Source organism: Mchenga conophoros, linkage group LG3 (genome assembly GCF_057382185.1).
Source record: "Mchenga conophoros isolate Kocher_MC1m ecotype Shallow Benthic linkage group LG3, M_conophoros_male_GT1.1, whole genome shotgun sequence".
Lineage (NCBI taxonomy): Eukaryota > Metazoa > Chordata > Actinopteri > Cichliformes > Cichlidae > Mchenga > Mchenga conophoros.
Genome location: NC_140528.1, coordinates 42,670,794 through 42,684,696, shown reverse-complemented (window position 1 = coordinate 42,684,696; position 13,903 = coordinate 42,670,794). Strand labels below are relative to the sequence as shown.

At 39.5% G+C, this 13,903-nt stretch overlaps 1 protein-coding gene and 1 long non-coding RNA gene across 3 annotated transcripts; one reads left to right on the top strand and one right to left on the bottom strand.

Annotated features, from left to right (window-relative positions):
* Positions 1-6,875: 6,875 nt before the first annotated feature.
* On the bottom strand, positions 6,876-9,732 carry LOC146578793 (uncharacterized). Of its 2 annotated transcripts, XM_085268962.1 has the most exons (3): positions 9,555-9,732; positions 8,168-8,509; positions 6,876-7,929 (listed from the first exon to the last, which is right to left on the bottom strand). In XM_085268962.1, the coding sequence occupies exons 1-3, from the start codon at positions 9,616-9,618 to the stop codon at positions 7,715-7,717; spliced, it is 621 nt and encodes a 206-aa protein (XP_085125088.1). In that variant the 5' UTR covers positions 9,619-9,732; the 3' UTR covers positions 6,876-7,714. The 2 variants fall into 2 exon arrangements, 1 of the variants encoding a protein (XP_085125088.1); XR_014891508.1 differs by lacking the exons at positions 6,876-7,929; positions 9,555-9,732 and adding an exon at positions 8,994-9,126 and having other exon boundaries at positions 8,372-8,509.
* LOC146578792 (uncharacterized) lies at positions 9,047-12,101 on the top strand. Its single transcript, XR_014891541.1, has 3 exons — positions 9,047-9,187; positions 11,296-11,388; positions 11,808-12,101. It is a non-coding gene; the product is annotated as an uncharacterized LOC146578792 (long non-coding RNA).
* Positions 12,102-13,903: the final 1,802 nt, after the last annotated feature.

The following is a 13,903-nucleotide window of genomic DNA, read 5'->3' as shown; positions in this document are numbered from 1 at the left end:
AGCTGGTCCTACAACCGCATCCAAGAATAACATGCAGCGTATCTCAGAACTGTCGGTGAAAATTATTCTTGGAGCTAAGTTTAATTGAGCTGCATTTTAAAGAGGTGCAATTTCACAATTTGTGTATATTTTCTAAGTTCACTATTTTGTATGTGTTGAGAAAAACACAGATTTTAAAATTACATGGTCTAATATTTACATTTAGCATATAACTGCAACATTATTTTTTCGTTTGTTTTTTTTAAAGACTCGAAAGGACTTGAAATTCAAAGTTTCAGACTTGTGACTTGACTCGGACTTTTACACCAGTGACTTGAGACTCGACTCTGACTTGCCTGACATTACTTGAGACTTGACTTGAGACTTGAGGATAAAGACTTGAGACTTACTTGAGACTTGCAAAACAATGACTTGGTCCCACCTCTGTGAATAACACGCCACGTGCAGGAACAACAGCCTGTACTCTGCAGCGCAACAAGACACTAGAGCGTAAGTAACTCTGGTGACGCGCTCTCTCTCTAACCAATCAGAGAGCTGCATAGCTCACATTCCTCCGTCCGTTGTTTCTACTGGAACGTCCAATGACTCAGCAGAACCAATAAAAGGAAAGTAAACTGCAAAGACAAAAGAAGTAAGTAAATTTTAATTGCAAACATAAAATATGATCCCTAATTTGATTTTGAATCACTTTACTTATTTTTAAAACTACATAAAACATTTCGAAAATCCTGAAAAAAATCTGAATTTTACTTTTTTGAATGGAGTTTATATTGAGTTCTTGTTTTCACACCCCCCCCCCCCCCCTCCCACGCACAGACAGAAAGCTGCTGTGGGAATGTCCGTCTTGTGTTTTTCAGCCCAAAGACGTGAAACATAAACATGAAAGTAAACATTGATTTCACCATGGAAACTGCAATCATGCTACTCTTGCAAAACCCCGCATGCTCATACAGCAAGAGAGAAAACACACGCGCGCAGAGACACACGCGCACAGGGACAGGAAACAGCAGGCCACCGGACATGTACAGACATGCCTGAGCCTCCGTTGTATTGGTAATAATCAGGTACCAATATAAGTTGGTATTGATGTTTATAACGTCTGAGGTTTAGGTGAGGATACATTCAATTCAATCATATGTTTTATATATCGACAATTTCTAGTACCGGCTGACCCCAGATCAAACACATAAGAATAATGCAAAACATGTAAAAATATGAGGCTTTTCATTTGAAAGCACTGCTCCACATTTAAACTTTTTTCGATGTGAGTTGTTTCAAACTGTAGACACAGATCTGTCTGTTTAAATGCTGAATAAGAAGAAACTGTGTGGCAAACCTGGCTAAAGAAGGATCCACTATCAAATATGCAATCATTTTTCACATAGTTTTCAGCTGCCAATCAGAGGCAACAAATCACTCAAACATGTTTAAATATCAAACTAAACAGAGAAAATTCACTCACTCAAACAATCATCAGGGTGGAGTCCACAGTTGTGCTGCAGCTGCAGTGCTCACACCTCAACATAGTCCTTGTTCTCAGCCAGGCTCCTTCTTCCTGCCTTCCTCAGCTCCTCTTCCTGGCTCTGCTCTGCTCTTCCTGAATGAAAGTGAGAGGACAGACTGCAGGTTTCTCATCTTTGCTCAGAAATCCAGGAAACACAGCAAACGGGCTTTAACTGTGAGATTTACACAATCCATACAGTTCTTTAAACTCTGGCGACCTTTACAGTGAACGATGGTTTGTTTTTGTTTGTTTGTTTTTTCACCACAGTCCTCTCAAATTTAAACTTTAAGCTTAATTCCTTGAGTCAGTAAAGTCGGTCAGTAAAAGTCAGTAAAAATCCATAAATAAAAAAGGGTTAAACAAAATTCAGCTACTAAATAAAGTTGAAGAAAATCTTATTACAAATCTGTAATAAATTAAATTAAATTAAAATTAAATCTGTGAGTACTGTAAAAATAAACTTCTATAATTAATGTGATTTATTTTTGTGTTGTTGATACTTGTGAGGTTATGTCAGTGACAGGACTGCACTGTCTGCACCGATGTCCTCTGTGTGTGTTTCAGACAGGGGAGACGTCACTTATGGATGACATCATCATCTAACACAAGATAACAGTCAAAGACCACAGAGGTACAGCTGTTGATCTTTTAGTACAAAGATGAAAAATCTGTTAATCAGAATTGAACTTTTCCTTTACTATGAACAGGAAGTGAGAAAGGAAAATAAGTTAAAACAAACAAACTCAAGTTCAAAGTGAGAGGAAAAAAAGTGCGCACACATCCTCATTCTAGTAAAATGTGAGCTTATCCACAGCCGGGTCAGTGGGGCAGCAGCCTAAAAACAGACCAGACCTCCCTCTCCCAGGCCGCCTCCTCCAGCCTTTCCAAGGGAACAGGAGTTTCCAGCCAGCTGAGACATATAATCTCTTCAGTGTTTCCTGGTTCTGCTCCGGGGACTCCTCCTCTTTCTTCATCAGGGTTCAGAGTGAGTGCAGCAGTATTTAGATTTCACTCCGAGCCAAGTTGTGGTTAAAACGTATCAGAAACAACGCTGCTCGTCTCTGCAGATGCTGTGTGATCTGATACTTGTCATGTACTGCTCATGCAGCAGCAGAAAATGTGTCCAAAGTTCAACATTTATGTGACCCAAAACAGAAAGTTGTGTTATAACTGTGATGCGTTCACTGACATGTCCTTATTCTTTCACTTTGCTGTATATAAAGAGAACAGAGAGGCTCTGCTCAGCCCAGCAGTCGTCCACCAGTCCAACAACTGGAATCCAGCTGCTGCTCTCTAACTGGTTCTCACATTTATATTTAAATTCTATATATTTATATTCTGTTTGTTCTCCTCACAAAGGAGATGAACATGAAATGAAATCTCATACAACCACTGAGGGCCAGAAAGTTCAAATGGAGAGATATTCTTCTTTCTTTAATAAAGAAGCAGAAGAAGAAGATGGTGCCATAAAAAATTAATTTATCTTTCATACTTAATAGAAAATTCTTCACCAGGCCTTTCAGAATAAAAACGTGAACAATGGTAAATGATGGTGTGTTTTTGTTTTTCACAACAATCCTCTCAAATTCAAAGTCTAAGCTTAATTCCTTGAGTCAGGCAGAAGCCATGTTTGTACAGTCTTTGGCTTTTCTGCTAGTGTAGAGAAATTAAACTAGTGTTTGACAGAAAGATTCAGGAAATCATTGTTGAAAATCCATGAATAAAAAAGAGTTAAACAAAATTCAGCTACTAGATAAAGTTGAAGAAAATCTTATTACAAATCTGTAATAAATTATTTGTAGACATTTTGGTGTTTGCAGCAACATGTTTGCTCTGTGACTGTTCTCTTTGAGTACTATAAAAATAAACTTCTATAATTAAGTTGATTCTGTTCATCTGGACGATACATCCTGGACGTGGTGTTTTCAGTGGGAGAAACGTTTTGTCACTCATCCAAGTGACTTCTTCAGTCTCACCTGACTGCAGGTTTCCCCAAATCTTATAAACAGTACATAAACAGTACATTTGCATAATGACTGAAACTAGAATCACTGAAGGAACAATGGGCAGGGAGGTCTTTTTCTTCATCATAATTGTGCAAATTCTCATGACCATTGATCAGTCATTGTGCGTGTGTGTCAAATCACTACCGATTGGCATGCAGACATGATGAAGTGGATCCAGTGAAGTTGAGAACCTTTTTATATCCCTGACATTCCGCTCCGAAAAGGAAGAAGATGACTCACATAAACCAGAATCTGTTGAAAATTTAACTTTTTAGAGAATTCAATCAGAAACAGGATCATATGGATAAGTTCAGAGTTACAACACAGATCACAGAGGAGTTTTGCAGAAGCATGATCCTGTTGCTTCTGCAGAAGGGAGAACCGGGTGCTGGTGGTGTAGTGGGGGATATTTTAATGGCACACTTTGGACCCCATACTGAGGATTGTTTAAACACCACAGCCTGCTTGAAGTATTCTAACTGACTGTGTGCATCACTTTATAACCACAGTGTCGGCTGGAGGCTGATTCCTGCAGGATAAAGCGCCATGTAACTAATGTAACTTCTTGAACGTGACAACAAGTTCACTGAAATACTCCAATGACCTCCACAGTCACCAGATCTCAGTCCAACAGGTGGTTTTAACAAGAGATTCACATCATTGAAAATTCTGCAGCAGCTGTGTGATGCAGTCATTTTAATATGGACCAGAATCTGTGAGGAATGTTTCCAGTAGCTTGTTGAATCAGTGCCATGAAGAATGAAAACGGCTCAGAAGCCAAAAAGGGGCCCAACATGGGACTAGCCAGGTATACCTAATAAAGTGGCCGCCAAATATATGCACTGTGTGAAAATGGGAAGATCAGTCACTTCATGATAGCAACCAGCAGATGGCAGCAGTGGAGCATTAGTTTTCACAACGCCTGACAGTTTTCATGTGACCTTTGACCTTTAATGTTACAGTAGAACAAACAGACTGTAAGTTTCCTTCTGAGACCCGAGCTTCTGGTAAGGATGTACTTTACATATCTGGAAGCTGGAAGTATGTCTCAGGTGCTAAAATGCATCTGGAGGACAGCTGATAGAGGATGCAGAGGTTAAACAGCTGTGGCCACAGCTGGAATATAGAAACCGCAGAGGACTCCTTTAACAGCTCGTCCTCTTTATTCAGTTTATTTCAGTTCTTTAAGAGGATCAAACCTTCTGCCCTTCACTGTTTCTGTGTGTGATATCTTAAGAAGATGTGATGTCTGTCACATTATCACCATTTTGAAAAGCAGCCTTGCATGATGGTGCGCCAACACCTGGAAAGCAGACAGATGTGTAACTACAGATCTTCCTTATTGAACTTTTGCATAAGGTTGATTTGATTTTCAATCTGCAGGAGAATTTGAAACCTTATTTTTTGCATAAAGTCAGCAAACTTTTTAAATGTTTTTATTATAAGATGATGCACAATGATTTTATGTCCCATGACCTTTGACATAAAAGTTATCTAGATGGTTTCTGAGTGCTTCTATTTGTTTGTCGTGCACATTTACTGTTAACATTCATGCTTTGTAGGAGGGTTTATATAAAATTGAAAGCATGTGACAGCGTGCTTTATGAGCATAGTTTGGACACAGGAGGACATTTTTGACCTCAAGAGTTGCAGACTTGGTTTAGTCTGATGTTTTATTATAAGAGGACATCATGGAGCATGTGAGGAATGATTAGAGAAGTGAAATCATGGACTGGTGTGACACTAAAACAAGCATCTCACAAATTTGAACCAGGACACCCTGATGAGAAGTGGCTACTGGACAAGAAGACATTGGTGTGCAAGCGATGAAAACAGGGTGTTGTTGGAACGCTACTACACAAGTAACCCCAGCAGAAGGAGGTACATGGACAGGAAGAGGGACCTATGGGGTCTTCGATACCCAACATCCACATGGATGGTGAAACAACCAGTAGCTCAGTGTTCCAACATTCGACAGAAGGAACTGCTCGCACAGCTAGAGATTGATGAGGTACAACACAAATGCTACGGCAAGGGGGAGCCAGGACGCCAGGTCAGGGGGGACATATCATCACCCCCACCCGAGATTGGGTACAAAGCCCCAAGTGCGATAGGAGAAGGATTGTTGAGTGCGAGAGGAACTGAGCTTGAAACCTGGATCCAGTGTAGCTGGTTACCAAATCTACATGAAGTACCCTCAGAAGATCTACTAGATGATGTGAATGCAGCACGGACGTTACCTACCACCACCAATAAACACAGCTGAGGTTTTTACAGTAAAAAATAACTTTTCCCCAGTAGGTTTTTATGTTTTGTTTTGTTTTTTTAGATCAGTTGTGTTAATAAAGAATGTTAATAAAAAATAGTTTGCTAAAAAAATAAAGATAACAAAGAAGGTAAAGCACAGTTTGAAAGCTGTAAAAGTGAGAAATGTCAGACCAGTGGGAACCACGTACAGTCTATAACAACAGAAGCAGATCGGGTTAGTATTGTGTAACATAGTGTGAAACTTAAGTTAGACTAGTGTTTGTAAATGAACCGTCTCATGTCGTGTAGCTTTCTGTATTGTATGTTTATTTATCATATAAGCTAAACAGTTCACCTTTTTTATTTAAGTGAAATGTTTAATTATGAGTGTTAAAGAAAACAATAAAGTTTTTTTTATATAAAGTAGGCAGCAAGTATATTTCCTGTATTTTAACCATGTATATGATACATATGCAGATGTTACATTCTGTAATATGTGTAAAGAAATGACTGATTTTGCTACCCTGAGAAGATTTCTCTAGATCAGCCGTTGCCTCGACTCCTCCCTCTGCTGGTGACAGCTGAGTTATGAACAGAAAAGTCTTGTCTTCACAACTTAATTGCACCAAACTGTTTGTGTGTGAGTACATCTAAAAACTAACATCCACTGTCTCGCATGACAGCAGAGGTTTGGTGACAGGAGACCTTCATCCTCTTTTTGAGCAGCCAACAGCACTCAGTGCCCAGAATAAGCTGCTTTATGAATGTGTGGTTAATTAAAAGCACTTTGAGGGGTTTGTAGCACAGTATGAATGTAAGTACATGACCTGCCTATTGATGCATGTAGTTTGTGGGTGTTTGTGGTACAATGTAATAAAATCTACATCCCACCTTATACTAATAGCACCACACTGATGCATTGTAGACACAGCATAAAACATGGACGCCTGCATTCTCTCTGAAGGCCACCAGATGGCGATAGTTGGGAAAAAAAAACTCACTTTAAAAGCAGAAGCAAAGATGATTTCACACAAACTCACTTTTGACTGATTCCAGCTCAGCTTATTCAGTTTCATTTCAGATTTACTCATGAAGCAACAGGAAGCAACATTCAGGTTAAGAAAATTTATTTACAGAACAAAAACAGACTGTACAGGTGAGAAAGGGCTTTGATGCATGTTCAATCATCCAGGTAAGTAAATCTCCAAAAGTTGACTCTGTTCACCTGGACGTGGTGTTTTCAGTGGGAGAAACGTTTCGTCACTCATCCAAGTGACTGCAGGTTTCCCCAACCTTATAAACAGGACATTTACAAGCTACGTCCAGACGAACAGAACCAACGTTTTGGAATACAGGTTAGAAAATATTTTTTATAAAAGAGAATTCATGTATACAAAAACCAACTCATTTTTTCATCAATAATAACGTAAAACAATAAAATCTGTACCAGGAATAATTTTAAAAGTGTATAAATAAACAGAAATAAATAAAAGCTCAGTGTAATTTAATATATACAAATATATATTATAGATGTCTATTTAAACTACAGAAACAGTCTGAGGCTTCAGCTCAGCAGGAGCAGAGGTCACGAGCTAACAGCTACACATACAGTAGAAACAGGACACGTCTGAAATTCAAGCAAACTAAAGAAAAAGAAGGAAATGTACGACATTAGTTCAATCTTCTTTTGGAATGAATCCATCTTTAAAACTGTTCAACACAACGTGATGAAATCGTTCACAAAGATGCTGAACAACAAATCCAGGATGTCCTCGTCTGTCTCTGCTCTGAGAAGCTGGAACAGCAGCAGGAGACTCAGGTCAGCTGGAAGCCCTCTGAGAGAGTTCAAGGAGGCGAATCCTGAATCCTGACTCTGTTTCTCTGTTGGACTGTTTGTCGATGTTTGCACCAAACAAAAATAACATTTAATAACTTGTGAAAATCTTATTTTCACATTTCAAACAGGCTGCTGTTCAGCTGGAGGCTGGTATGAACCCTGACTCTGTGGTTTAAGTTTCCTGTAGATTAAAACACCACCAACAACAACAACAGCAGCAACAATAACGCCAACAGGAAGACCAACTTTCAGTCCAATAGATCCATCCTCCTTCCCTCCTGCTTCCTTCTCTTCTGCCTCCTTCCCTCCATCCTCTGTGTGTCCTCCTGTCTGATCTGCAGGAGAGAAACAGGTGTGAGGTGTCAGCTGTCAGGTAGGTGATGAGTGAAGAACAGAACAGAATCCATTTCCTCTTCAAACTGCTGTCAGACATTATCTACTGCACTCTGATCACATCACTCAGACCAGCTGCTTTCTACAAAGTCTCATCAACAACATCTTTAGAAACAAACATCAACAACCAGGAAGCAGCTTCACCTCTGATCACACACACACTCAACTCTACTCACTCACCTGGAGGATCAACAACACTCAGGTTTATGGTGGTGATGAGGCTCATAGGTTCCCCTGATTTCTGGGCAACATGACACTTGTATGTTCCAGCATCTGCAGTTGTGACATCCTTCAGAATCAGAGACACGTCTCCATCCTTCTTATGTCTTCCCTGCAGATCCACCCGGTTCTTAAAAGATGAATCCTGATAATCTGGAATAACGTGCCCATCCTGGTACAAAAAGACATATCCCTCCTTCTGGTCAACTCTGCTCCACTTTACAGCTAAGATGTTGTTGTCGTTTGAAGCTCGACATGTCAGAATGGTCTTCTGTTTGGACACAGCTATGATGTTTTCCTGGACTGAAAGAGGAAACGACACAGATTAGAGAGGTTAAAGGTTTAAATGATGAATCAAAATTGTACATTTTTGAAGCCATCTGTGAAACACGATGGAGGCTCTGTTAGTTTTTGGAGTTGCGTGTCAGTCAGTGTTGTTGATCTTGTCTGAATGGATGAAATTATGAACACAGAGAAGATCAGATTTTGATCCACCATGAAAGAATCTGATCGGTAACATCATCATTTTTCAGGCAATGATCCTGATCTTAATAGAAAAACACACGAGGGGAGGCCGGTCCGTGACTGATACCCACACGGCTTCAGCATTAATGATCATTTCCATGTAAATGTGAAGCGATTCAGACAGTTTCCTCCTGCTCACTGGGACAGGAAGTACAACCCTTTTTTAAGACTAGCAGCAAAACCTCGGGCTCGTTTGTGACAGCGTTGCGTTTACTCGCTCCTTCTTCTGACGGATTTTCTAGTTTATAAAGTTTCGTTTTACCTCAGCCCTTAAAGAGATGGTAGAAACAACTTCCGAGCGAAAACTCTGCATTGTTAGAAGGTTTAACGAGGATATCCAGACGACTTAGAAGAAGTAGGACCGGGAGAGGACCAGGCCTCTGCTCTGCTTAAGAAGCTTCCGGAAACCCCCGCCCCCTTCTCTGACGTCAACCCCCCCGTGCGGGACTCTTCAGAGTAAGTACAACACTGAGCGAACATCAGCACAGATGTGGAGTTTGTTTCACACATTTGTGTCCTGCTCACAGTGACAGCGGGCTGCTGTTAGTCCAGTAGGAAATGAGTCCGCTGCATTTAACACATTCAGTCAGTGAAGCAGCGAGCAGCCACCAGTCCAGCGCCCCGGGAGCAGTGTGTACAGACGGTACCTTACTCAGGGATACCTCACGGTCGGTGAAGCCCCGACCTTCCGATCATAACACAAGCACCGCACTGATCCATCTCTGCCACCTCAGTGTGTTGTCAGTGTTACAGTTACAGTGGATCGCAGTGTGTTGTCAGTGTGTAGTTACAGTGTAAAAAACAAAAAATCAGTTGAACTCACTTGAACAGACAGCCGAGAGAAGGCAGGTGAAAATCACAGAGCAGCAGGCTGATGTCAGGTCCATTACTCGTACTTCTGTGGGTGCTGAGATCAGAGTGTTTTTAAAGTTCGCGGGAAAAGTTTCTGAAAATTTGACTGGAAAATTGTTGCCAAAGCCGGAACTGATCTACAGTCAGCGACCTGCTGTTAAAATCCTTAAAACCCTTCATATAAATGAACTTTGGCGGGGACCGCCCAGCCCTTCAGCCTATCAGTTGCTAATACGTAATTTTCGGAATGTGCCAGATATCATCGCGGGAATTTAAAAGAGATTTGTTTAAATAGGTCTATATCTCTCATGAACGATATCCACTTATTTTGAGCAAGAAAGAATATTTCTGTCACTAGAATAGAACTGCAATCAGTTATATTTGATATATATATATATATATATATATATATATATATATATATCAAATATATATATATATATATATATATATATTTGATATATATATATATATATATATATATCAAATATATATATATATATATATATATATATATGGGTAAAAGTGTCATTAATATTAAAATGTCCTTTTAAAATGAGATGTGGCCAAGAAGTTTGAAGAAATATAACATCACAGTTGTATGAGGATATTTAAGTCACCACAAAGGACTGAATTAATTACATTGTGGTACAATTACACAGTGTCATCAAGATACTTCAACAGCAGCTCATTTCTTTATTTTATTTAAGTAAGTAAGTAAGTAAGTAAAATTTATTTATATAGCGCTTTTCACAGATAAAAATCACAAAGTGCTTTACAACACAGAAAATGGGAATATAAAACAATATAACAGTAAATAAAACAATGTAAAACAATAAAACTATAAAAACAGCATAAGAAAAAATTAATCAAATGCTTTTCTAAATAAAAATGTCTTCATTTATAACTCATTCATAAATGCTGTTCACTACAGTCTGTTTAACTATATAAAACATATTAGAGAAAAACACAGAAACATCAGAAATTAATTTTTGGTCCAACACACACATTTCTGTATTTCTAATGAACTCTTTCAGTCTAAATGTTCATTCTAATATAGATCCTCAGTTTGAATCAGTGAAGTAGAACATGAGCAGAGGAAAACAAAGATGTTTTATATGTACAGTCAGGGTTAAAGTGGATTCAGCAGGTGAGGAACATTCAAAGTGTTTGTAGTGGCTCAGCACAGGAAAATAATCAGAGTTGTTTCTAACGTGAGCTTCAGGTTTTCAGTGTCCAGGCTGTGATCAGCTGACCTGCTGCTCTTTGTGGATGTACACAACTGAATTCAACCAGATGTGAGCAGATGTTTCACGAGCTATCCTGCCATAGTGTCTTCACAACATGTTGCTTATAGTGTGTTTATACCAGACAGCAAACAGGTGGAGTAAAAGTAGAATTCAGTGAATGAATCCAAGCATCATGTAAATGAATCTCAGCTACAACATTGACCCTGAGCTCCACAGGACTGATGTGTGAAGCTCATTTCTCACCACAGTGCTGATTGTAGTGTGTGTGTAACGTTAGAAAAAGTCTTGGTTTTGGACCTTGTAGTAAAATGTGAGCTGCTGAAAACTGCTGCCAGTTTCTAAGAAAGATGTTTGTGATGCTACGACTCTTCTTTATATCACATGTGTGGCAGCACTGCTAACAGCTGTTCTACCTGCAAAAACCTGCACTGGTTTATTTATCTTTGTGTGTCTCATGTGCAGAGAGCGATCAGCTGCAGTCTGCTCAGCAGTGAGAAAAGAAGACGTCAGTGATGGACGAATCATCATCAAAGAGAAGAAAAACAAAGACGAGAGGTTCAGCTGCTCTTCTTTTACTACAAACATCATAAATCCCTGAACATAACCCCCCCTGTGCATAGGTGGCTTTAGACAGGGGCCAGTAGAGAACGATGTAGAGAGAGAGGATGGAGATGATGAGGAGCTGAGGAGCAGGATGACAGAGAGACAGAGGAGTTAGTTGGAGAGGATGCAGAGAGGGACAGTCCTGAGAGTGAGGAGGAAGACGAGCTGTGAGGGAGAGGAAGAGGGACAACCAGCGGTTTGTGATGTTGAACAGACCTGTGTGACTGCGAGTGTCGTGTCATTACAATTCATACAGTCATTGTAACTGACAGTAATGAACAATAATGACAGAATAAAGTAATAAGTTAACACTGATCAGTTATTGTCCTCAGTTACAGCCTCATGTTTGCTCTGCATTCATCTCTTATCAGACGTACAAAGATGATCCACCAGTGCTGCCCAGTTTGAGGACATTTCCAGTCACATTAATGGGGGACAGGAGACGCAGCTTCCATCAAAGCTGGTATGAAAGTCATCGTTGGATTCTCTGTAATTATGGACTCTGCCTGTTTCAGGCCACCAAATATGTCAGACGTGGATTTTAAACATTGTGCACATGCACAGTATGTGAAACCTTTACTTTGAAATTCATTTGGATATTTATTTTTGATTTTATGTTAGTGCCTAAAATATTTTCAATTAATATATAAAACAATGAAATATTGCTCTCCTTGTTTTGTTCGGTAACCCTGGGTGTGGGAGGTGGAATACTATACAGCAATACTGAGACTGAAGTAAAGGTATGAGGAAGAGCAGTATGTGAAACCTTTACTTTGAAATTCTTTTGGATCTTTATATAAATGAGTGAAAATAAATTCACTTAATATATTAAACATTTAAACATTAGCCTGCGGTTAGTTTGGTCTGGATCTGCCACTGCCCCGTGATAATCGTGGAATACTGAGACTGAAGTAAAAGTATAAGGAAGAGGGGAAAAACATTAACATTTCTCTTTTTATATAAACTGTGTGAGGATGGAGGGATTTTCCTCATCCTCACTCTCCAGGAAGTGTCAGCAGACAGTCAGATTCATGATTTCATGTGTTTAATCTGGTGGTTAAAACGTGTCAAACACAAAGCTTCACGTCTCTGTGGATGTTGTGATCTGAAACTTTGTCATTTACTACAAATGCATCAGCAGAAAATTGCAGTTACTTCATCCACAATAAAGACATCACACAGGTTAACTTCAGCCACAAACTAAAAGCAGGAGGAACAATTTCACTTTCACAACTGTCTTTATGTAAAATGTGTTTCAGATCTCCTAAACAGACTGTGAACATTACAAAACTGACAGTAAATGCATCACAGAGGCATCTGTTTACATTAAAGTGCCCCCTGGTTGTGGTCATTTGAATAAAGTCTGAATTTTAATGAGAAGCTGATTAAAAGACAGAGAAACTGAGTCTGAGTCGGAGCACCATGTTTTCACTGACACTGAATACAACAAAATATATGACCACAGATTTGTGTTTACAGTTTTTAAAATGTAATTATAGTAATATACACTGACTGGCCAGTTTATTAAGTACACCTTCCTAGTACTGATTTTCGGCCTCCAGAACTGTTTTAATGCTTCACAGCAGAGATTCAACAAGGTGCTGCAAACATTCCTCTGAGACTTTGGTTCATGTAGATGTGAGAGCATCACACAGCTGCTGCAGATTTATCAGCTGCACAGACATGATGTGAATCTCTCGTTCCAACACATTTGTTTGAGATGTGGAGACTGGAGGCGACCTGAGTACAGTGAACTCATCGTCATGGTCAAGAAACCAGCTGGAGATGATTTGAGTTTTGTGACATGGAGTGCAATCAGAGGATGGTTACAGATGAACGCAGTCAGCAGCAACACGCTGTGGTGTTTAATCGATGCTCTGATACGAGGCAGGATGGATCCATGTGACCGTCACAGCACAAATCAGAACTCATCAGACCTGGAAATGTTTCTCCAGTCTGCTGTTGTCAGACTTTGGTGAGCCTGTGTGAATCACAGCCTCAGTTTCCTGTTCTCAGCAGAACCAGACTTGTCCTGATGGGAACACAGAACCAGTTCTAGTTTGGTCACCAGCACTGCATCCATGGAAAAAGGGAACTGGTCCCAAATCTACAGGATGTTAACTCAGGAGAATTAACATCCTGTAGATCTGGGAGCCGTTTAGAGCAAAACATGCATTAAAGTATGTTTTTGTCACATTAGTTGAAAGAAAACATCCAAATCAGTTTTATGTGATGTGTGAAACATCTGGATGAGGTTTCAGTGTTTACGTGTCTGCACATCAGTGCACTTGGTAAATCCTTTGTTCTTTCTCTCTGTAGTCATAAAGGACCAGGTTAACAAATTAAAACATAAACGTGTTTTACAGCATTTATAAAAGCTGTTGTGTTTATAAACTCTGTCACAATTTATGGGATTCATTATGTATTCTTAATATTTATTGGTAAAAAAAAAATATTCGTAGTAACA